This window comes from Gopherus evgoodei, chromosome 3 (assembly GCF_007399415.2).
Source record: "Gopherus evgoodei ecotype Sinaloan lineage chromosome 3, rGopEvg1_v1.p, whole genome shotgun sequence".
Taxonomy (NCBI): Eukaryota; Metazoa; Chordata; order Testudines; family Testudinidae; genus Gopherus; species Gopherus evgoodei.
In genome coordinates this window covers 78,161,547-78,186,830 of record NC_044324.1, presented here as the reverse complement: position 1 = coordinate 78,186,830, position 25,284 = coordinate 78,161,547, and the positions used below count along the sequence as shown (strand labels likewise).

The following is a 25,284-nucleotide window of genomic DNA, read 5'->3' as shown; positions in this document are numbered from 1 at the left end:
CCTCAGTGGTGCTGACTAATACAAAGGATTAATTTAGCTTCTTTGTAACACCCTTATTCTCCTTAATTGCTCCCTTTACTGCCTAGTTGCCTAGCTGACTAGACTTCTTGCTTCTGTTATACTTAGTCTTTTTTGTATTTGTTTTTGTCTTTGATTCTTTGTTCCCTCTTTACAAATTTCCAGTTTAGATTTTACCTGCCATATAGTTTATGCTTCTTTCTATTGGCTTCATTGGTTTAGGATTCCATTTGGTTTGAATTGCTGTATATGCTCATTCATAAGCTGAATTTTTTTGGTAAAAAAGTGAAGCATCAAAGTGCGGAGGTTGGCTTATCAACAGATCCACACCAAAAGTTGACAATTTTATGCTGTATTGAATTATTGAATTGAATATCTAATACATGGTCATTGTAGATCAGAGGTTGGCAAACTTTGGCTCCTGGCCTGTCAGGGTAAGCCGCGAGGGGGCCGGGACATTTTGTTTACCTGGAGTGTCCGCAGGCACAAAGCCCCGCAGCTCCCAGTGGCTGTGATTTGCCATTCCTAGCCAGTGGGAGCTGCCGGAAATGGCAGCCAGCACATCCCTCTGCCTTCCTGCAGCTCCCATTGACTGAGAACATTAAACTGCAGCCACTGGGAGCTGCTGGGCTCTGTGCCTACAGTCGCTCCAGATAAACAAAACGTCCCGGCCCGCCAGCGACTCACCCTGATGGGCCGGGAGCCAGAGTTTGCCAACCCCTTGAAATATAGGGTCGGCTTATGAAAGGGTCATACATTTTTTTGCCATTTTAACCTATCCATCTTGGGAGGGGGTGATCAGCTTATAAATGAACGGGCTAATGAACGGTACCTATCCATTTCATCATAGTATATTATTTTTTCTCCTTTGCTGCCTTTCTTTTTTCTTTTGGTGTGCGTGCTCTGAGACTTTGTTTTGGGAAGCGTAAGCCCCTATACTAATTCTAAGGATTTTAATTACCTCACCTTTTACTTTAGGGTCTTTGATTAACACGTGTGTATGTGTCATAGTGTTAATCTTTTGGTTTTTTATCAGATTAACTAACTAGTAATTTTAGAATCATTATCCGATTATGATGCGCTTTCTCTACAGCAGTAATTAATATCACAAATGGAAGTGCTTCCTTTACAGAAGCTGAATTTAATTACACTGTGGTTACTCTTAGCTTACCCTTAAAGCCATTTTCTTTAAGTTTTTGAAGGACTAGTTATACAGACCAATCTGGATTGCTTGTTAAGGTAGGCTTATTTGAACAACATGAGTTTTAATAGGAGCAAAGAATGTAGGGCACCTTTACAAGATAGGGGCTGTGTCCTTGAATGCAGTGACTCTGAAAAGGACTTGAATAGTGGTAGATGACCAACTGCACTTGAGCTTCCAGTGTAATGGTAGTTAAGAGGGTGAATATGATCCTTGGATGCATAATCAGAGGAATATTAGTTGAGTAGGGAAATGGTATTATCTCTGTGTACATCATTAATGAGACTATTACAGAAAAACTGTCTAGTTCTAGGGATCCATTTTTTAAAGGATGTTGGAAAATAGGAAAGGAAAATAGGAAAGGGCTCAGAAAAGAGCTGCAAGAATGATTTGAGGTCTGGAAAATCTCCCTTACAGTGAGAGACTAAAGAAGCTGAATCTGCTTACCAAAAGGAAGATTAACAGGTGACTTGATTTTGGTCTGTAAGTTCCTAGATGGAAGATTTCTGATAGTAGAGGTGTTTTTAATCTAACCAACAAAGGCATAAACAAGATCCAGTGGCTGGAAGCTGAAGCTAGACAAATTCAGACAGGAAATAACATACACATTTTTAAGAGAGTGAGGGTAATTAACAGTTGTAACAAGTTACATAGGGATGTGGTGGATTCTTCATCACAAAGTCTTTAAACAAAAAATGGATGTCTCTCTAAAAGATATAGTTCAAGCAGAAGTTACAGGCTTGATGTGGTGGAAATTACTGTGTAAAGTTCTGTGGCCTGTGTAAAGCAGGAGATTGAGCAGGAGCAGGGGTGCTGGAACAATTTTTATAGAGGGGGTACTGAGAGCCATTGAACCAAACTGTAAACCCTATGTATAATGGGACCACTTCAAGCCACAGGATATGGCAGCACCCCGCACCACTCCTGGTTCCAGCACCTCTGGGCGGGAGGTGAGCTCTAGTTGAACATAAAGTCCCTTTTGGCCTTAAAAATCTATGAATATATGACTAAGTTAAGAATGCCCTCTTCTCTTGTATGTTCTGAACCACTGATGTCACTTCTTCACAAAATCTGTTTATTCTGCTAGCAGTCTTTCTCATTTTAGCTCACTCGAAGTTGCCCTCATGTTTGTCTTGTCAGATCCTAAAGACAGTTGCTGTGACTATTTTGATTATTTAGGTCTTAAAGAATGATAATGTCCAAGATCCTAAATGTAAGTTATTATGCAAGATTAAGAAAATAGGGGGTGAACAATTAATGGAAACCCTTATATCTTATTGTCTACCCAGATGAATGATGCAAACTATTAGAGGAGAGAAACATCTTTTGAATAAATTGAGCCTGGACTTAATACGGTTCCTTTGTGGAACACCACTTTTAAACATAATGATGCTCCTTCACTATGCAAAAATTTGAATGATTTTCTGAGATGCATTGTAGAAGGGATGAAGGCAACAAGATACTTATATTGTTACATAGCCTCAGAATTGTAATAATGGCAAAAAGGTGATAATGATTTAATTCTTATGCATACTATTGAGTAACGTTATCAACCTGTGCTATCAATGTTTGGTTTATGCTTGTAGCATAGAGTATAAGGATGGCCACAGTCCAGGCCCACCACTCTGGTGCAGGTGATAGCAGAAATAGAGGCTCTTAAGCCATTTTGCCCTCAGTACTGATGGTGTAGGGAATATGACTAAAGGAAAGCCTGCATGCTCTGATCATAGACATTCTTTTTTTTAACCTTGGGACCATTAGCATCTGACATCAGTTAATTTAGCCCTTTAGATGCTCTATATTTTAGTAGGAAATCAGCACTGCACACAGCTGTCTGAAGACTTGGAGAAAGCACTGTCACCATTTCAGGGTCACTACACTTAAATCCCCCTCGCTCCAGGTCAGGAATGCCCAAACAGGTTCAGATCTTGTGACAGGGTGGAGTTTTAAGGTGACACAGTTCCCTGCCTTACACTATGATATCCTCAGCAAACCAGTCTGCCGAAAGGCCAACACCTGGGCTTTGATTTCTCTGCAAGGGCTATGAACAACCTATTTCCCCACAGTTACGAGTTACCACACAGCCATTTCTAGGTGACCACTTTTATTGTTAAGGTAAAAATATTTCAGAAAGAAAATATAAAAACAATAAAAGTTTCTATGCACCTACTAAAAGCTTACCAGAAGTCACCCATCAGTCTTACGGGGACCTTCATAGGCCAAAGACTTTCCAACCCTTCTGCAAGAGCTGGGGCCTTCTGTTTACATAAGGTCCTGTCCATTTGCTGAATCAGAAAGAAGGTCCCAAATCAGTTTAAATGCAATCTTTTATGTCAAAAGCCCTTTCTTTGTCTATTGGTCTCTGGAAAACCCAGTTTGAACTAGTATATGCAAGCCTTCCTATGGGCTGGTATCTCTCTGCAGCCTGGCCCCTGGAGTATACTGTCACAGCCTGAGTAATTCAGCTTAATCACCCTCTGCTGTTTTTAGTTCCTGAAGGAGCTAAAAGTATGCATCCCTCCCTGGAGTTGCGTACAACCCCTGGCCCACAATGATATGTAACCATGCTTAATCTTAATACAACATGTTCCCCACAAAGATACTGCATGCAGTTGCAATATCTGTCACCAGTACTTCTCCACACCCTCCATGAAGATCTAATTCATTTCAGGTTTACAGAATGGCTATTGAAAGCACAAGTTCCCAAAAGAGAGGTTTTAGATAGACATAATCTCAACCATGGTATGCTCCAGTGGTCATTATCCATGATTTCAGGATCTCTGGAAACTTCTCATTGGTGTGATGCATATCTTCCAACATTTTGAGTGGCTAAAGCAGGATAGATGCTGCCCCTGGGGAAGACGGGGTGCTGCCCCTTCACGAGGTGGGAGGCCTTCAGGAGTGTGAGATTGGGTGCTGCTTATGGGGAAGAGAAGAGTTGCCGAGTGAGCTCATCCTGCGCTCAACCTGCAGCGTCCTCTGTAGGTGACTCTTCACCTACAGAGCTTGCTGGGCTCAGCTCCCCACTTTTGGTGTTGCAACCTAGCCATCGGTGCACAGGGTCACAACACCACTCAGATTCGTTCGGTTTCCCTGGTGTGGGGGTAGCCGGGCCAAATTAGAGTGAGTAGCACTGGGACTCCATGCTCCGAATTGCAGGACCACTCACTGAAATTTGGCTTGCCCACCAAAACCCCTGCTAGGGGGTGTCATAAACAGATAGCTAAGGGTTAATGTTCTTTTACCTGTAAAGGGTTAACACAGGGAACCAAACACCTGACCAGAGGACCAATCAGGAAACAAGACTTCTTCAAATCTGGGTGGAGGGAAGTTTTGGGTGTAAGTTTTTTTTGTTCTTTGTCTTGTGTCTGTGCCCTCTCGGCTCTAAGAGTGATTTTTTTTATCTCTAGGCTTTCTAATCTTCTGTTTCCAAGTTGTAAGTACAAGAATAGTAAGACAATAGGTTTATATTGTTTTTTTTGTATTTACATGTGTGTAGTTGCTGGAATGTGTTAAATTGTATTCTTTTGGAATAAGTATAAGTGTTTATTCATTTTTTTCCTTTAAGCAATTGACCCTGTTTATTGTCACCTTTATACAGAGACTATTTTTAATGTCTTTTTCTTTCTTTTTATATAAAGCTTTCTTTTTAAGACCTGTTGGAGTTTTTCTTTAGTGGGGACTCCAGGGAATTGAGTCTGCAGCTCACCAGGGAATTGGTGGGAGGAAGAAGTCAAGGGGAGAATCTCTTTGTGCTAGATTTACTAAGCCTGACTTTGCATACCCTCTGGGTGAGGGGGAAGAGAGATTAGATCTCTTGGTACTTGTGTTTCCAGGACTGGAAGCAGGGAATCTCCTAGGGTCGTCCAGGGAGGGGAGCCTGGGAGGAAGTAACAAGGAAACAAGGGGAGGGGGTTATTTCCCTTTGTTGTAAGACTCAAAGCATCTGAGTCTGGGGGTCCCCCAGGGAAGGTTTTGGGGGACCACAGTGAGCTAGGCACTGTATAATTCCTAGCTGGTGGCAGCAATTACCAGGTCCAAGCTGGTAACTAAGCTTGGAGGTTTTCATGCTAACACCCATATTTTGGACGCTAAGGTCCAGCTCTGGGAAGAAATGTTATGACGTGGGGAGGAGGGTAGCTGCTTTAACTGGGACAGGAGGTTTTGGAAACCAAAGCAGGACAGTGCTGCAAAACCGAGGACTGTTGTGAAGCCTGGTGATGGATGGACCTTGGATATGATGTGCTCCTCCAAAACAGATGTGCTGGACTTCTTTCTAATTATCTAGATATGGAACTTAGCATTAGCATCAACGGATAAAAAATTTTCCCGAGAATTACTTAACAATTTAAATGGCTTTTGGATTGCCAATATACTTTTCTGTGAGCAAAATTCAACAGTTCTGATTTCTGTGGTTGGAGTGAATTAATAGGCTTCATATTGAAGCATTAATCTCTACTTTCAGAAGGTGTGTAGATTAATATACTTGAAAAGGTGGTGTTATGCATTTATAACTGTTTTCTGCTCAGGGTAAATTTGTCATTCACTATATACTTACAATTTCAGTGAGTAGTTTGGTCTTAAACAAATTGGTTCAAATTTTTCTTTAAAATTTTGGATCTATTTCCTAGAACAATTTATAATTTTAGGCAGAACAGCTCTGCAATGTGCTATGATTGCTCTAATGTGAGTCTTTTTACATGCTTCACGTGCTAAATCCTTGATTATTTCCAACTAATATTTAAACAGTATTTTGATTCAGTACTTAGTGTTCAGATTGACACGGGCTCAGTATTGTTTAGTATGTATGTGATCATTCAGTGAGGAAATGAACCCCTTCTCAAGGATTATTGTGGTTTTTGCCAGGCTGAGATTTCATTTTAAGCTGGATTCCTGAGAGTTTGAGTCCTTCACATCGACGTTTTCACTATTGAGAACAGTGCAACTTGTTCTTAAGAGCAATGAGCTTCAAGGTCTGACTGCTATCTGCCCCTTTCAAAATGTTTAGAGAAATGTTGGTGGATCATTGGGAACTTTTAGCAGTTCCTTAGTGTTAACAGAACTGTTGTGAAGTTATACATTTTCTCTTTTTGGTAAGGGCCTGTACTAGTGTGGTTGTACTGCCATTGCTTCTAGGGCATGTTCTTCTGGATCTGCTTATGCAAGTTAGTGTTGTCCTCAGCAAGCACGGTGCATGTCAGCAATAATTTTGAAATTTTTACCATTGCCACAAATGTATGACCCAAGGCTGTTAAGTTCTTGCTGGTTCCTAGTAGCAAAGGCAGAAAGAATAACTCCATCTTCAAGAAAAAGCCCATTGCCTCTAATAAGTTAGAGGTGTGTGTGTGTCAGTGTGCGTAAATTTCTCCTCAACTTTTTCTTTTCATCCATTGCCTTGGAATATTTCTTCTTTCTCTTTTCTTCTGCACAACTGATTTTACATTTTTCAAAGTAGCATCCGTGTTAGTCTGTATCTGCAAAAAGAACAGGAGTTCTTGTGGCACCTTAGAGACTAACAAATAAATGTGTTAGTCTCTAAGATGCCACAAGTACTCCTCTTGATTTTACATTGAGTTTGGTAATTTAATGCAATTTTAATTTTTATTTATATTAAGAGCTTGTTTTACGTCCATGATGTGATGGATCTGAGGTGGCAAGCACCATGTAAATGCATCTTTTCTTTAAGAATACAATGTCCTACACCAGACAAGCTGGCATAGTCTTTCCACTATCTGGGAAATGTCATTTCCCAAAGGGGAGTTTGGCCTGTGTAGCCTTCATCATCCAGGTGAGAAGTGAATAGGATCATGAGCTTAAAAAGTCCTCACCCTGGAAGAGGCTTTTGTACCTGCTTAGAGCCCTCTGAAGCCTTTGGATTTCTTTGTTCAGGGTTTGGCATAGAAGTCCTGATCTTTGGATCTTGACTTTAGGTTACTTTACATCTCAGTCCCATTACCTGTCTCTGTCTAAAGGGCAAAAAAAAAAAAAAAGTGAGAGAGATGAACATAATTTGTTGGGGAAGAGTCAACACGTTTTTTGTAAAGGGAAATCATGTCTCACCAATCTACTAGAATTCTTTGAGGGAGTCAACAAGCATGTGGACAAGGAGGATCCAATGGATATAGTGTACTTAGAGTTTCAGAAAGCCTTTGACAAAGTCCATCACCAAAGGCTCTTAAGCAAAGTAAGCAGTCATGGGCGAAGAAGGGAAGGTTCTCTCATGGATTAGTAACTGGTTAAAAGATAGAAAACAAAGGGTAGGAATAAATGATCAGTTTTCAGAATGGAGAGAGGTAAATAGTGGTGACCCTAGGGGTCTGTACTGAGAGCAGTCCTATTCAACATATTCATAAATGATCTGGAAAAAGGGGTAAACAGCAAGGTGGCAAAATTTGCAGATGATACAAAACTACTCAAGATTGTTAAGTCCCAAGCAGACTGCAAAGAGCTACAAAAGGATTCTCATAAAACTGTGTGATTGGGCAACAAAATGGCAGATGAAATTCGGTGTTGATAAATGGAAAGTAATGCACACTGGAAAACATAATTCCAACTATACATATAAAATGATGGAGTATAAATTAGCTGTTACCACTCAAGAAAGAGATCTTGGAGTCATTGTGGATAGTTCTCCGAAAACATCCACTCAGTGTGCAGCGACAGTCAAAAAAGCTAACAGAATGTTGGGAATAATTAAGAAAGGGATAGATAATAAGACAGAAAATATCATATTGCCTCTATATAAATCCATGGTATGCCCACATATTGAATACTGCATGCCGATGTGGTCACCCCATCTCAATAAAGACACATTGGAATACGAAAAGGTTCAGAAAAGGGCAACAAAAATGATTAGGGGTATGGAACGGCTGCCATATGAGAAGAGATTAGTAAGACTGGGACTTTTTAGCTTCGAAAAGAGACGATTAAGCGGGGATATGTTAGAGGGCTATAAAATCATGACTGGTGTGGAGAAAGTAAATAAGGAAATGTTATCTATTCCTTCTCATAACACAAAAACCTAGGGGCCACCAAATTAAATTAATAGGCAGCAGGTTTAAAACAAAAGGAAGAATTTTTTCACACAATGCACAGTCAACCTGCAGAACTCTTTGCCAGAGGATGTTGTGAAGGCCAAGACCATAACAAGGTTCAAAAAAGAACTAGATAAATTTGTGGAGGATAAGTTTATCAATGGCTATTAGCAAGGATGGGCAGGGATGGTGTCCCTAACCTGTTTGCCAGAAGATGGGAATGGACGACAGAGGATAGATCACTTGATGATTACCTATTCTGTTCATTCCTCTGGGGCCACTGACTTTGGCCACTGTCAGAAGACAGGATGCTGGGCTAGATGGACCTTTGGTCTGATCCAGTATGGCCGTTCTTATGTTCTTAATAAACCCATCATTATGTGTACTCCAATAATCTTGCTCTGCAAATAATTTACCACTTGCAATCTACTATATTTTAAGTATTGCTACACCAGTAGATCCGTAGATGAAGGTTTCAGCTTTCTACATGTCTTGGCAGATGATACAGTATGGTAGGATAGTGAGGGAACTTCAGTCACGTTGGAAGGACAGAGCAGTAGATGGAATGGCAGAACCTTCTGTTCATTTCGTCAAAGGAAAGGCAGCTGCTGCTCTAACAACTTTTGCTTCCTTCCTCTGCTCGCGCTTTCTCAGTAACTGTGATAAGAGCAGTCCATAACTTACGACTTCACAAACAAACTATGGAGAAGTCTGGTACAAATTGGCGTATATCAAAGAACTCATACTTGGTCAAATACTGAATAACTAGAAATACTATTTGGCCGTAGCCAAATTAGAATCCGAAGACACAACAATAAATAATACAGTTGCATTTATTAAACTCAGTCATTTCTTGCAGGAATATGTATTTAGTAGTAAAAAATCATCCTTATTTAGTGGCATTCTCTCACCAAAAAAAATAAAATAAAATAAATGAATGTTTTGTCATCATCAATGCATTTTGAGAACCACTGTGGAGAGTAACTCTACTTTGAATAAGATGATGTGCAGGACTTTTAGTTATTTCAATTTTCTATCAACATATTTTGATAAAAAATATTTTCGGGATAGATTAATTTAATAAATAATTAATGGATTTTTTTAAAATATGAAGTGAAGTAATGCAGTCTGGAAAGGTTAAAGACCTTACTCTGAATAATGGTTTGTCGTGTTCGGTTAAGATAAGTAAGTCTATGTCAGGGATAGGCAACCTAAAAAAAAGGGGAGGGGGGCCGATAGCTGTTGAAAATAGCAATTTCAGTTCTAAAAACCACTGGGAAGCATTTCTTGCTGCTTCATTTCTTATCCTACTTTTTCTACAGCAAGTTACAGTGGATCAGTATATTTGATTTGGGAGAAATGAAGTAACAGCTACCTAAATTGAGCTTGAGCGCTCCTGAATTTTGAGGTGTTCAAATCTGGAAGGCAGGTGCTAGATTCCCTTTCTGAATATTAGCTAAATCTGGAAAGGAAAAGTCCATTTCTGCTTCCATGGCTCAGAAGTGGAAATCCTCCTGCATGCCTGGTATTGTATCTAAAGCTGCCTAAGTCCCCTAGCAGAGCCTCTCTTCCCTTTTCATTTTAAATTCTAGTGGGATCCACGTAGCTCCCTTGTTAGGCTTCAGATAGAGAGATGCACTGTCCATTTAGTCCACCCAATTCCTTCTTTGTGGCTGCAAGGTGAGGTCACACCAGTATCCCTAATGCAGTCTGGGGAAGTCTTCTGAAGGGGACATCTGGGGCAAAGCCTTCTACTCCTTGGGCACACTTGTTCCCCATTCACAGTGCCACCCCTTTCAACTCGCAGCATGGGTCAGCTACCTCACTCCCTACCCCTCCATTTCCTGTTGATAGCTGCCAAGGGGTTACTTGGAAATGTAGTTCTTTCCCTGCTCCAGCGCTGGCTCTGTAGGCAGGGAGCTAGGCAAGGGACTACAGCTCCCAGGGTCCCCTGGGTTCTCAGCTCCCATGCTGGATCCCCAACTACTCCATGGTTCCGCTTCTGCAGGTTTCTGAGAGGGGAGGAAGTGAGTTTAAAAAAAATTTTAAAAAAAAAAAAGGATAGCCAAAATGACGCCCCCTGGAAATGTGCCACCCCAAGCACCTGCTTGTTTTGCTGGTGCCTAGAGCCTGCCCTGACTCTAAGAAGGAGGAGAGATTAATATTTTATGGCTTGTGACTTTTTTTGTATATCACCAACAGTATCCTTTGCAGAAGGGTGTGCAGATAGTCAGCTTTCCCAGGATAGCTCACAATAGTGTACATATCAAGCAGAGCAAGGAAAAGCAGTTCAATGTTACAGTGCAGTCATATCTTATTAATTCCACTGAAATGATAGATCTAGGAGAAAGAGAGTGGTGGCATGTTTATTTTGTTGTGCAGACCAATGAACTTAATGAATCCTAATGATGGTTAAGACTTCATGTCTGTCACAGAGGTCATGGAAGTCACTGATTCTGTGACTTTCCGTGACATCTGCAGTGGCTGGTTCAGGGGCTGCCCAGCTCGGGCAGCCCCATGTCCAGCAGCAGCAGCAGTTGGGGTGTGGGAGGGGGCTCAGGCCTGTGTCAGGGGTTGCGGTGTGGGGCGGTGCTTACCTGGGGTGGCTCCCCGGCTCCCACTGGCATGTCACTGCAGCTCCTAGGCAGAGGGGCCTGGCGGCTCCATGTGTTGCCCGCAGCTTTGGCACCACCCCTGCAGCTCCCATTGGCTGCAGTTCCCAGCCAATAGGAATTGGGGAGCCGGCGCTTGTCACAGGAGCAGCGTGCAGAGCCCTACTGGCCGCCCCTCCACCTAGGAGCTGCAGAGACATATCAGTCAGAGCTGGGTAAGGCTCCCTACCCCTTCCCTCCCTTCCCCCTCCAGCAAGAGTCCCAGGCTATGCGCCACTGCCTGCCTCTCCCCCCCCACAGCACCAGCAGGGGTCCTGGGCCATGCACTGCCACCCTCTCTCACCAGTGCCAGTGGGGGTCCTGGACCACCACCCTGAGCACGCACAGCGCCCCTGGACCTCCCTCCCCTCCCCCCAGCACCTGCAGACCCACAGCCCAAGTTTTAGTTAGGGGTATATAGTAAAAGTCATGGACATGTCACAGGCCGTGAATTTTTTTTACTGCCCGTGAGCTGTCCATGACTTTTTTACTAAAAATACCCATGACTAAAACATAGCCTTAATGATGGTTATTAGTTTTATCTCTGGTGATATAAGAGAAGATTGCTTCTTTTACATTATAAAGAAATAGAAATGCTAAATACAGACAGGAACTTCTGACTAAATGCCATGGGTCTCTTACATGTAAATCACATAGATGAGTCCTAGTTTAAGTGCAAATAACATCATATAGTAGTAGGTAACAAGGTAGTTCTCTGCACACACTCTCACCCCTAATCCACTGCCTGACTTTATTTTAAAATACAGGGAACTAGTGAATTCTGTCATATCCCTAAATACTTAACATAGTATACTTTTCGTTCTAGCCTGTAAGTTGCATCTTACAGTTTAGTCAAGCAGGTACTCTATCTCTTAGGCAACTTGTCTGAGCTTATTGTTCCTGGATAGAAAAGCAGCATACAGAGGTAGCTGTCATGGTTTTCTTTAATCTTTACACAGCACAGTCTTCCATTGGTAGAAAAATGTTTCTAATTGGATCCATCTGAGAAAAAAATACGGTGACTTATCATGACTTATTCACTTTGTATTTAAAGAAAAAAACCATAACCAAACACAAAAAGCGGTATAGCTAACAGAGTCACTGGTCTTAAAATTGTCTGAAAAATTTGAGAGTGCAAAAAAGTTGTTTATGTAGAGATATATAGAGAGAGAGAGAGAGAAAGGATGTCAACATTTTAGATTCTTCTTATGCTGTTTCATCTCAGTTTGAGTTTCCACGTGAAAACACCTTTGTAGGAGAATGTTATCTTTTTATTAGCCAGAAAGACATGACAAATATGTTAATTTATATTTTCTTTCTCAGTTCTTTATCTTGTGCAATTGTTTGAATACAGTGGGATAGCGAATCAGATGTAAATAAAATGGTGAATACTCTATTTGTTGCATACAACTATTGTATTTTGTCATACATTTTGCTAAATACTTCAGCTAAAAGAATATACTTAACTACAGCAACCCTAGAAGTAAACAGTTGATAAAGTAGAAAATGCTTTAAAAAGCCTAATAAAGCATAATTAAACTGCTCTTTAATTTGCTTTAGAAATACAAGCCTGGTCGATGTGATGATATTTTGAAATGGAAGCCACCCAGTCTGAATTCTGTTGATTTTCGTCTAAAGATAACAAGAATTGGTGGAGAAGGGTATGTAATCTCTTCCCTTCCTTACCCTTTTTAAAGATAACCTAAAATATTCACTTGAATGGTCCTTAGCAGCAAACATTTCTCTGGTATTATTACTTGATCTTTTCTAGGTTTACCTCCCCTTCTCCCACACACACACCCTACTTCACTTTCTGTAGCATTTGTCCATTAGAAGCCTAGCCAGTTGTTTCTTTGACTTGTGGTTGGTACTGTACCAAGAAGCTGTACCGCAGATGTATATAACGTAGATCTGGTCAGTCTTATAACTGAATTTCCCTAATTTGTTATTGTTAAAGAAGACACATTAAATTCAACAGCATCTCTTGTGCTTTTAAAAATTAAATTTGCTGTATGTTAAATTATCATCTATCCACAATTGCACAAAATGATATAACAATGAAGATTTATTCAAGACCTTGCTTTAATGTAGCTCTTTGACTTATTAGTTATTCTTTAATATCCACCAAAACCCCATCAAGGAAGGTAAGGTTTCATAGCCCAAGACATTTAAATGGTCTTTAGATTACATCATTTCTACATATTTCTCTGTCTGGTACGTCTGCTGCTTGTAAATTGCATAAATGTATTAAGCAATGGCAGTTACCATGTGTGATTGTACTGGGGTTTAAGTCATTAAGTTATGTTTTCCATGGAAGAGGTTTTGTTTAAAATCAAGTTAATTGATTTTCAGGTTGTTTAATATTTTAATATCTGGGTTTCATTCCTGCTGACAGTTTGATATACTTACTTTTAGCTTTTTTCTTTATGCCTCTAGTAACTATGAAGAAAGTAGTTTTTCAGTTAATTCATATATTGCTCATGATTCCTGTGAACAGAATTGAATAATGGTAATAATAGTGCATCTAACTCTCTAAAATACTTGCAGGTCTTATTAATATATAGAGATTGCGATAGATTGTGAGTGTGTCTCATCCTAAGGACACAGAGAATTATTTGAAAATATACAGAAGTACTCACTTGTGGATATGGCACAAAGCCAGAAAATACCTGTTACTGCTAGGGAATATATTAGGATGTTTGTTTTTAAGTTTAGCTTTTGAGAGGCAGATGTTTCCAGTTTAAAACAAAAAACACATTATCATCTTTGCTTTCTTAAAAAAGGATATCGATAGAAATCACATTATAACTGCTTAACCGGATGATTTTCCATAATAAAAGTTAAGCTTTATTAGCCAAACAAGGTATTTAATTGCAGGGCAGTTTTTGTGATTTCTGCTGAAGCTTGAAAATGTTACAGTAATGAGCCATGATGTCTAAACAAAAAAAGTTCTCTCATTTCATTTTGAGTGGAGTGTGCATTTGATAAGATGATGCTGATTTCACACAGAAATAATAAGCAAAGAAAAGATGCTGATTATAATGTATTCAGTTTGGTAGATTTGTTACTATTAGATTAGAAAAGTAAAATGTTGTTATAAACAAGAACAATTTCTAGAAGCTCACCTAGAATCTGTTGGAGGTAGGATACTTGACTAGATAAATCATTAGTCTGTTTTCACAGGGAAGTCCTACTTTCAGACACGGAAAACATTTATTATATTCCAGCTACATTATATGTTTGGTGTCCAAAATGCAGAAGTGACTTCTAAATTTGTGTGCACATGGTTACTTGTATGCAGGCTTGATGGAATTGGAGTTGTATTTATTTATAATTTTGACAGATAATATCAATGTTATTTTTAAACTTTTTTTCAGTTTTTATCTATTTAAATATTCACAATTGCTGACAATAGATGCTGAGATTCAAGAAGTTAAAGCTGTAGAACCATTAAAACACAAATTGTCAATCTTGCATGTAAAAATATATAAAATAAATATCCTAAAATCAAACTCTCAAGCATCATTTATTTACTTTGCATGTTTATAAATTTCAGTATCATCAATGGAAATATTTTTTGTCAGTTTGCGTGTGTAGGGTTAAATTGATGTTTACCTACATTTACTGATAAAAATCTAATCCTTCCAAGCCTACTTTATATATCTTGGTGCCCATATTCCCTGAATAAGCAGGTGTTGAATAGCCAGTTTAGGAAGCCCCTTCTGAAAATTAAGCTCTAAATATCAAATGCAACAAGGGTAAATGAACAACTTAGATTACAAACCTACATATTTTTACCTGGGTTTCTTGATTATCAGCATATAGACACTACATATTTTCAGTGTGTGCTGTACTACATCACATGTAGTATTATTATTATATATGTGAAAAAGAATTCAGGATTATCACTCTGCATGTCACTGTGGTGTAGAATATACATAGTCAATGTGAAGCAAGGAAAACAGCTACAAGTTGACTTTTTGTTCAGAATATCATTTCAATCACTTAAATTTGTATCCTGTTCAATTTTTAATTCACAGCCATATTGACTTTGCAGATTACACCTGTGCAAAGAATTCTAGACTATTGTGAGATCAAAGGCAACTCAACCAATCACTATCCTTCCTCTATGGCTAACTTGCATGCAGCAGTTTCATTGGCTGCATGAAGGAGGAGTGTGAACATAAGGTGCTGTGTGCATAGAAAATGGGTTGTTTGATCCAACTGTCAGACCTGTGCGAGAGCACAGGCTTTCAGCTATTAGATCATTTGTGTATTATAGTGTCTAGGAACCTCATTTGTGGGCCAGGACCTCATTGTGCTTAGGTGCTGTACAGAACAAAAAGTCAGTCCCTGACCAAAATAGCTTACAATTTGAGTATCGGCAAGTATAAATAAGAGAACAGACTGACAGAGAGATGAACAGAAGAGCACAAGGAAACAATGAAACAGTATTGGTCAGCATGACAGACTGTGGTCTCCACACACCAGCAGGCTAACTGTTGTTAAAAGTTAACATTTTAATGAAGTTTTTAACATAACTAAACTCACAGGGGCCTGACAAAAGAAATGTATTGAAGTACTGAGTAAAATATTATTTATTATAATTTTTAAGGAAATATTTAGGCTGAATAGTGATCTATAAAATCATAGCCTCTGGCCAGTTAATCACAAATAATGTATAAGTAATATGGTGCTATTAATTGGCAGTTGTTAATTTAATCATTCAGTTTATTGCTTGGCAAAACCTTAACAATGTACTCCCAGGAACTGTGTAAGGTGGGTCATTTATCTAGCTGACTGGAAGAAAAAGGCTTGTTCCTCTTATAAGGGCTCCATCTGCAATTGATGGCAGAGGGGGAAGGTTTATCTGGATGAGGCAAGGAGGAACAGGAAGTGGCCAGACCAGGTGTGTGGGGTGGGGGCACTGCCATTCCAGGTGAACAGACGAGAGGGGTGGAGAGGGCATTATTTATTCTTCGGGCAGGTCCAGAGAAGCCCTCTCACAAGGATCAGGCTGGCAATACCCATCGTGGAATCAGAGTAAAATTGGGTTTCTTCATGATCCACTGTGGACATTTTGCTAGTCACCAGTTTTTCTTGAGGGCTGAGAAGGAATTTTTCCCTCAGTGCCAGATTGGCTGAAGTGTAGTGGGCTTTATCACTTCTCCTCAGTTGATGAAAGACTTGATGGGGTGGCAGGGTTATTTTATTAAATTTTAGGTTAAAATTTTGCAACTTAGTAAATAAAAAATGTGGCAGATTCCAGTGTGGGTACTCATTACAGAAGGGTACGGTTAACAGATAAAATGGACTTGAAGGGGATGTAAAGGAAAACATCCCTTAAAGAAACTGGGGAAGCAGGATTCAGGGTTCCTAATGTCTTGTACAGCAGGGAGTCAATCTCCCTCCCTCTTCAAGCGCCCTTAACCCTTGTAGGGGATATTGGTGGGGTCCTAGCAGTTGCCTGGCTGGGAACTGATTAGAAAGGGGGAGAGCTGAAGCCAGCTCCCCAAACAGGTGGAAACAAGGAAATACTGGTGACATGCATTGTACAATTTGTTGCTGAGTATTTCCAGACATTTTAAATGAATAAAGCTTCAGCCTAATTAAACCACATCCATTGCCTCTTGTCTTTTTCTTCGAGCATGGCTAGGCGATATAAAGTTGTTTGAAAAGAGTAACAGAAATATAAGGATTTTTTAGATGCTGCAGGAGTATCAAAAAGAACCACATGTAAGTTTACGCTTTAAAAAGGAATTTCAGGACTTTGAGCACTGCTATAATAAAATGGCTATGAACAAGCACTTGTTAGATTGAATTCTAATATAACTAGAAAATCTGTTTCATTAAACTGAATGCGTTGCTCCTAGCAATTCTAAAATTATGGCATTGGGCTTCCTTTTGGTTCGTTCCCAAGCTAGGCTTTCTGAAAAAGCAGGCATTGATGTAACTGTCAATCTGTTAAGGAAAGTGGTTTTTTTCCCTTAGATCAAAAATACTATATACTGGATGGAGGCTTGACAGCTGAGCGATACAAAAGTGATTAGAGAGCTCCCTGAAATTCATCCGTTATTTTACAATACAATTAAGCACTGATGTTTATGGAATCAGAATTTGTCCCTATATTGATCTGTCAATGACAAATGGTGAGACAAACCCACACTTATCTCAGATAAACACTTGAGAATCCTTTCTCCTCTCCGTGGAGAGCTGAATAAATGGATTCTGAAATAGTAAGCAAAGGTTACTGCTCACAGTTAGCAAGTCCTCCATTCTACTTTAACTTTTACTTTAAATATGGGCAAATACCTAGATCCCTACCGCCTCAGGATGTCATCTTCTCAGTGCTCACAACCTAAGCAGTGTTAGTGCAGGTCAAATTATAAGAATACTCAAGTTGCTTTAGGAAATGGTGTTGGCAGTGCTCAATTTGTGCCAGGGCTTGCCAGGCCTGAGTCCCGGGAGCTCTAGACTTGGCAGTTCGTAGCCCCCGCACCTCTGGGCTTGCCATGTCAGTTATGAAAATTAAAAAATTGCTTGAGCCCCAGCACTTGCTTAATTACAAATTAAGCAATGCGTGTTGGTGATTCAGCCACTATCAGTCTTTTCACTGCAGCAGTACTTATCTAGTGCCGTTAGCATGGGATTATGGGACACGGTGCTGTTGGACCCACTGTTTTTTAGATGGAATATGTAACTGAGATCCTAATTATTTGTAATAATCTTGTGGTAGTTTTCATACAAAAAAAGTAGGGGTTGTCTGTGGTGACTATGAAATTTCCATTTGTATAATGATTTTCTACCTACCTAAAATTCCTCCTGTGGTTTCCTTCTCTAAATTGTTCTGAGGTGTTGGTATTCTCTATTAAGTAGCTGCTGTGTTCCACTCCAGACATAGCTGTATTCGGTGATGGATGGGTGGATGATTCTTTTTATCTGTTCAGTCCTTTTCCCATTGAAATCAGTGGGAATTTTGCCATTAATGAAAAAGGAGCAGGATCAAGCCCATAATTTGTAAAGCATTATCAGGATAAAAGTCTCTATAAAAATAAAATGTTGTTACTACAGCAAGTTACTGTAAATTACAGGCATTGCTCCATCCCAGTAGAAGGCAGATTTTATAGTTTTTTTGTTTTTATGTTAGAGATGCTTGATCCTAAAGTCCCAGTTCAATTTTAGTTGTACTTAATAATCAGCTGAATGAAAATCAGTTTTGGTGGAAGGCCTGCATCTCACAAAAACAAGACATTCAAACAGGAGATCTCTCCTAGTCCATACATTTTAAAAAAGGCTAACTTCACTTGCCAGTACTTTGAAATCCTTTCAGATTTTTTCTAGGTTGTAGTCTCATAACTGCAGGCCCTTCAGCCTTTGAGTGGTTTCTTGTGTTTTGCCTAAACTATATTGATCCTAATAGCAGTAAAACTTCAGGAACATGAACATAAGTATCTATTTCATTGCTGAGTGATCTGTTAATCAAAGCACATTAGCAGAAAGAAAATATTCACTTGCTGCTCTGCAGCATCCTTGATTTATCACAAATGGAGAAATTCTTTAAAAGTCTAAGGTAACTTATCCCAAAGAGCCAGATTTTAAGAACATTTCTGGAAAAATTAAACAAATACTGAAGTGTTTGAATCCTCAGGCATCAATTTTTCTGTGTCCACAAACTGCCAGATACATAGTAGTGGCATACAAGAGCTGAATCTCAAAACTCTTCAGTCATTTCTCTGTTAGCTCTCCCTTTGTGCAGTTTGCCTGGTGGCTTTCTGAACAAAGTATGTTAAAAGCAAATAACAGACAAATGTTTGGTCTGATTGGCTCTGAATGGAAGCATCCAAACAAGTGGGACAATCAGATTTGTCAAACCATTGATACCATTTCAAATCACAGAAGAGCATCAGTTTTGCGCGGAACTTCGACATATGGGAAAGGTTTGAAGGAATTTTACCCATCTTCCAAGGGAGAAATAAATTATAAGGTATAATTTTACAAAAACATTCTTAGGTATCAGGGAGTAGGGAGCAGCCTTCTCTGTGTGTTGGGAGTGCTAGAGGCAGAAGACAATGTAACCATGTTGGCCACATACATTCAGAAAAATTGAAACAAAGGGTCAAATGTCAGTAATACAAGGCAGGAGACTGGGAGTTGAAGTGAAATATGTTTCAGGACACAATCCACTTGCTATAATCAAATCCTGGACTTTTTTGCTACCAAGAAATTTTATAAAATTATTCTCTTTGAGCCATAGAGAGCTAGGCACAGATACAGTAAATATAAGCAAGCCATTTTCCCCTTTGGTTGGATGTAATGTTAGATGGTGTGATTTACTCTTCCTTTACAGCTAGAGTAATCTGGAACATTTCTCGGGAAAAAGCTCAAGTAATTTTAATTGCCACAGAATGGGCATGAAGAGCATGATTTGTCATTTCATATAAATAGTAGCCTCCTTATTTCATTAATGAGTTGCCCTATAAATCCTACAGATTTGTCTGTGAATACTAGTCTGTCCTTGCCTTCCCAGCCTGATAAATATTAACCAACCAGTGACTGGAAAAATTATAACACAAAAACTGTTAAAAAACCTGCACAGTGTATTTTGTTAATTTATGTCCTCTCCTTCCTCTTTACTTTGTTTATGAACTGTCAGTTTAGGTTGTCAGGTCTTCAAAGACAGAACCTTTCCATTCCTGGTGTTGTGTTCTGTTCTGCACAGGTTCTTTTACCACACTTATCATTTTAGTGTCTGAGCTGTATACAAGTCATAACAATATTTTAATTCCACAGGATTATAATTTGTATTATATTAGCACCCAGATATCCCAGTCAAGATCGGGGTCCCATTGTCCTGAGTGCCCTACAAACATAAAATAAAAAGTAGTCCCTGTGCTACAGTATAAACAAGGACAAGATGCAAAAAATGGGTGTAGAACTCAGTGGGAGGGAGGATGACAGTGATAGGAACACACATTTGCATATATTAGCGAAGTGTAAATGTCCAAGTTTTCTTTTTCTAATTAATGAAAAAGAAGTGTAAATTGATCCCTAACAAGCCATTTGCTTAGACTTATTAAGGAGTTTACCATAGGCATCACAGAAGTAGCTCTTAAAAAGGGGTTTGAACGAGGCCAGGGTGTTGGCTGTGCAAACTGATTTGGGGGGTGCATTATGTGTATGAGGGACAGTATGGCAAAAGGCACAAAGGTTCTTGTGATAGAAGTGTGCAACAAAGGCTGCCATCATAGGCATAGTGAAGGGTGAGGGTTACAACACACTTGGGTCAGTGTTTATCTGGACGTCAGAAGACTCTGCCTCGTGGTATTGTCACAATATGGTCTGTATTGTTTGTATCTGGATACTTAGAATCACTCTCTGACACTAGTTCAGTTAAAAAAAAATCCACTTTTAAATCTGGACAGCATTTATACTGAACATAATGTTATACCTTCCGCAGTTAATATTCAGCATGCTTTTGGAATTTATAAAAAAAAACAAAAGAACTCCGTCTCAGTGTTTTATGCGTGCAAGTGACAGCCTTGGGCAATCTCCATCTGTCAGATAATTATTCTACTCATTTCTCCAGATTTTTTAAAGCTTTGCTTCACATTATCCTAAAATTATCTGTATGCTTGCAAAGTGGAATTTAAATCTATTCTTACATGTACTATAGGCCCTGCTTCCTTCAAACCATGAGGGCTGAATTCCCTCTTGACCCACCTCTCTTAAGGTGGACTTTCCGCTTGCTGCAGTGTCAGCTACCCAAGAGCTAGTTGTTCTGTTAAGGAAAAGTTTGTGCTTTCTCCTGCTTCTCTCCAGACAAGAGGTCATGAAGCGGGATCCCAAATATCACGTCTCTAAAATTAACCCATTTCTTATGAATTACTCTATCTTGTTAGATATATTTTGTTCTAAGCCCCCTTTTCTAAAAAGTATTCAACAGGTTATGTAGCTTGGATTTAAGGTGAAATATTATTCAAGTATACCACATTTCAGGAAATTGGAAGTCTTTGCCTTTTATTACAGAAACAAAGAACTCAGAGTAGAGCTAGTTGAAAATTTTTCCATTGACTTATTTTTGTGGTTTTGACCAAACACATTTTTCACAAGAAGTGTCTACTTTCTGTTGAAAATTTTGATATGTGCCTCCGTGAGAGTTGTAGTTCAGGTGCCTCACATCTCCATTATCTTCTGTGGGCTGGGTTCTTCAACCAGACTGCATCAACCACAGGGCACGATGGTCAGGTACTCTGAAAATTCACTATGGTGGCTCAGCAAGAAGGGAAACTGTGGTGTGCCTTGGGAAATGTAGTCAAACCATGAAGCCCAGGAAAATGGGAACATGATGCACCTGATCTACAAATCCTATGATGTACTATAATGGTGTATCAAAATGAAAATTGTTTGTTTTACATGCACAATTTTCTGCCAGAAACAATTTTCCGTGGAAAATTTCAGCGAACATGTATTTTTTGGTTTTGTCAAAATTTACCTGGGGAGGAGAATACCCTATTTTCTGACAAGGTGTAAATCAAAGTATCTAAATCATTCAACTTCTATTCAGCTTAAACTGGCCATTAAAATGAAGTGTATATTAAACAACAGAAAAGCTAACCAAAGGAACCATTTCTTCCTACTGAATAGAGATGCTACACTTCCTATGAAAAATTCCACTCAGCAGCTATTTAGTTTTCTATATGCATTCTTAATTGTCTAACCTTTTAAATGAGGAAATGACATCTTGTAGTATTAAACCTACGTTCATTACAAATCCATCAAATTTAGTAGCAGCTTCAACATGCCAAACTGAGATCGTTTTGTTTGAAAATGAACTCTTGTTAAGGGGACAGTCTGCATTTACTTCTACATTCCATTGATCTCTTTGGGGCTGTGAATGTAATAAGGAGCATTTTTTGAGTCACTTGCCTTTGGCTTTATATATGTGTGTAATCATAAGGTGGAGTGTAACATGCTGTGATTTTTTTTTTAATCAAGTCTGGATCGGTTTGTTTTCTTTTTTATTAGTTCATAGATAAATATCACTGTTAAATAATTTTGTGGTAGGCGGTATATATGAAGCCATCTTGAAGTCAATTAAAGCAACACAGGTCACGATTGGATAGGGTAATATATGAAGATAAGTTCAAAATAAAGGTAACCATTAAATAAATATCACAGATCACTGCAGAACATATATCATATATCTCAAATCACCTGGTAGAAGGAAGCAGGAATATTCACATTTGGTAACTGCTGAACAGCTAAAATGTTAAGTGTCCAAAAAGAAACCTTTGTTTTGAACTTCAAGCTGTTCTAACTCTTTCAACAGACAAAGACTTAAATGCTGCTAGAAGAAGCTAAGACAGGTTTAAATGTCATCTTTGAAGTTAATGGGAAGGAGCATTGAAGGGAGGAGAAAGAAGCAAGATTTTATTTGAATAAAAACCTTTCCCATATTTCTCACCACATTATTTCATTTTCACAATATTCACCACTACTACATTTTAAAATATTTAAATTCAGTATTTAAATATGTTGGTATACGTGTTTACTATGATAGACTGTGATTCTTGTTCTTACCTCCAATCCTTTAGTTTAATTGCTTGGACCCAAGTCTTTCAAAGGCGTAGACCTTGTCTACACTACAAAATTAAATTGACTTAAGTTATGTCAACAGACAGCAGTCACTGTAATTAAACTGCTGTTGCATGTCCACACTACACTCCTTGTGTCGCTGATGTGCATCAAGAGTAGCAGTGTTTGCATGGATGCAGAGAGCAATGCACTGTGCGTAGCTATCCCACTGTGGAACTCACCACCATCTAGTGCCAGGAGTTTTGGGAAGTGGTTGCAATGTCTCATGAGTGCAAACGAGTTGCACGGGGTGGCTGGGAACATGGGTTCAGCGTTCCATGATGCAGTTTTCTCCATTCTGTTATTCCATGGGCATCCTATTACTTTTCATGCTACTTTTCCAAAGCCCCGCTAGTTTGCGCATCCGCCATCTTTGTGAGAAGCGTGGATCCTGCACTGCTCTTCAGTATTGCACTGAGCGATACGAACACAACATGCCCTTTCCTTCTGGTATGCCTGCCGGAGTTTCTTGATTTTCATGCAGCACTGCTGCATGCCCCGTCTTAGCCTTTCTCTGCCATGCCTCAAGCCATCGGGACATAGATGTTGAAGTTCCTACAGCTGTATCAGAGCTTTACTTGGCACAGCCTCCTCTCCACACAGACCCAGGAGATCCACCATCTCTTATGTACTCCAGGCAGGAGCACTTTTGCTGCATGGAGCCTGCATGGTCAGCTGCTACGTTAGCTCTCCAGGCCAAGCAAATATGAAATGGAATTTCAAAAAATTCCTGGGGTTTTAAAAGGGAAGAGGTGTGTTCCAGTGTACCTGGCTGCCAGACAGCAGAATTTTTTTTAAAAGGTGACCAGTGCGGCCACTATGGGGTAGTGTAGGACACTACCTGAAGTCCCCTAAAGTCAACATTAGCAATGCAGTGTCTACACTGCCACTGCATCACCCTAAGTACATCATCCTAAGCGCTATGCCTCTTGCCAAGGTGGATTTATTGGGTCAGCATAGTGGATGAGTTAAAGCAGTAGGAGGAACAATGTAGTGTCATCCCTACACAATTAGGTCGGTATAACCTCCCTACATTGACCAAGGCCTTTAGTGTAGACCAGGCCTTACACGTGCATTTAACTATCTACTGAGAATAGTTACAATGTCGTCCTTGCCCCCAAAATCTTATAAGATTAATATTAATCAAGGAACAGGGAAGTTACGTAGTATAAAACCTATTTGCTATTTTTTGTTTCTTCACCCTTACCTATTTGCATCTTTTACTTGCCTATTTTCTGTCTTAACCTTTGTTTGTTTTAGTGTGTTCATATATACATCCTTCAGCGTACAAAGGTGTAACATATATATGCCTCAGTCACACCCTTGAGTTGAATTTGAACAGTATCTCATCTATGTGAGAGGTGGCTTTTTGAATGCTTTAGGGTTTCTGGCAACTATTCACAACATGAATCTGAGGTTCAACATGGATTAATATAAGACAAGGCTGGAAATGTGAGAAATCATTTGCTTTTGGCCTATGTATTGAAATTAATAGGTGGTGATTACTTCTAGAATCCACAAAATGGGGTCAAGTGAATACCATCACTGCAGCCTTTCTAATCAAAATGTGCCAAGTCGATTTCAGAGGCTCTGTATACTAATTGTTTGCCCACAGAATTAGCCTGTATGTACTTAGAGTGGTATCCAACCCTCCCAGCCTGGAAGCTGGATTTAGTCCATATTATCATAGCCCTCTCCATGTGGGTATTAATTAGAAGATGGTAATAGTGATCCAATCTACTTCTGTTACCAGGAAGGAGACATGTTTCACGTTTATAGATTCATAGATTGTAGGGCTGGAAGGGACCTCGAGAGGTCATCGTGTCCAGTCTCTGCCCTCATGGCACAACCAAATACTGTCTAGACCATCTCTGATAGACATTTATCTAACCTACTCTTAAATATCTCCAGAGATGGAGATTCCACAACCTCCGTAGGCAGTTTATTCCAGTGTTTAATCACCATGACAGTTAGGAACTTTCTCCTAATGTCCAACCTAAACCTCCCTTGCTGCAGTTTAAGGCCATTGCTTCTTGTTCTGTCCTTAGAGGCTTGATGAACAAGTTTTCTCCCTCTTCCTTATGACACCCTTTTAGATACCTGAAAACTGCTATCATGTCCTCTCTCAGTCTTCTCTTTTCCAAACTAAATAAACCCAGTTCTTTCAGCCTTCCTTCATAGGTCATGTTCTCAAGACCTTTAATCATTCTTGTTGTTCTTCTCTGGAACCTCTCCAATTTCTCCACATCTTTCTTGAAATGCAGTGCCCAGAACTGGATACAATATTCCAGTTGAGGCCTAACCCGCACAGAGTAGAGAGGAAGAATGACTTCTCCTGTCTTGCTCACAACACACCTGTTAATGCATCCAGAATCATGTTTGCTATTTTTGCAACGGCATCACACCAGTGACTCATATTTAGCTTGTGGTCCACTATAACCCCTAAATCCCTTTCTGCCATACTCTTTCCTAGACAGTCTCTTCCCATTCTGTATGTGTGAAATTGATTGTTCCTTCCTAAGTGGAGCACTTTGCATTTGTTTTTATTAAACTTAATCCTCTTTACCTCAGACCATTTCTCCAATTTGTCCAGATCATTTTGAATTATGACCCTATCTTGCAAAGCAGTTGCAGTCCCTCCCAGTTTTGTATCATCTGCAAACTTAATAAGCGTACTTTCTATGCCAATATCTAAGTCGTTGATGAAGATATTGAACAGAGCCGGTCCCAAAACAGACCCCTGCAG

General features: G+C 39.5%; 1 protein-coding gene across 6 annotated transcripts in view; it reads left to right on the top strand.

The window, feature by feature from the left end:
• RNGTT (RNA guanylyltransferase and 5'-phosphatase) overlaps positions 1 to 25,284 on the top strand; it is a 425,454-nt gene that overhangs the window by 267,374 nt on the left and 132,796 nt on the right. For all 6 annotated transcript variants that reach the window (XM_030555911.1, XM_030555913.1, XM_030555914.1 and 3 more), the window contains one exon: positions 12,465 to 12,565. In XM_030555911.1, the coding sequence (XP_030411771.1) occupies positions 12,465 to 12,565 (101 nt within the window). The remainder of the gene's footprint in view (positions 1 to 12,464; positions 12,566 to 25,284) is intronic.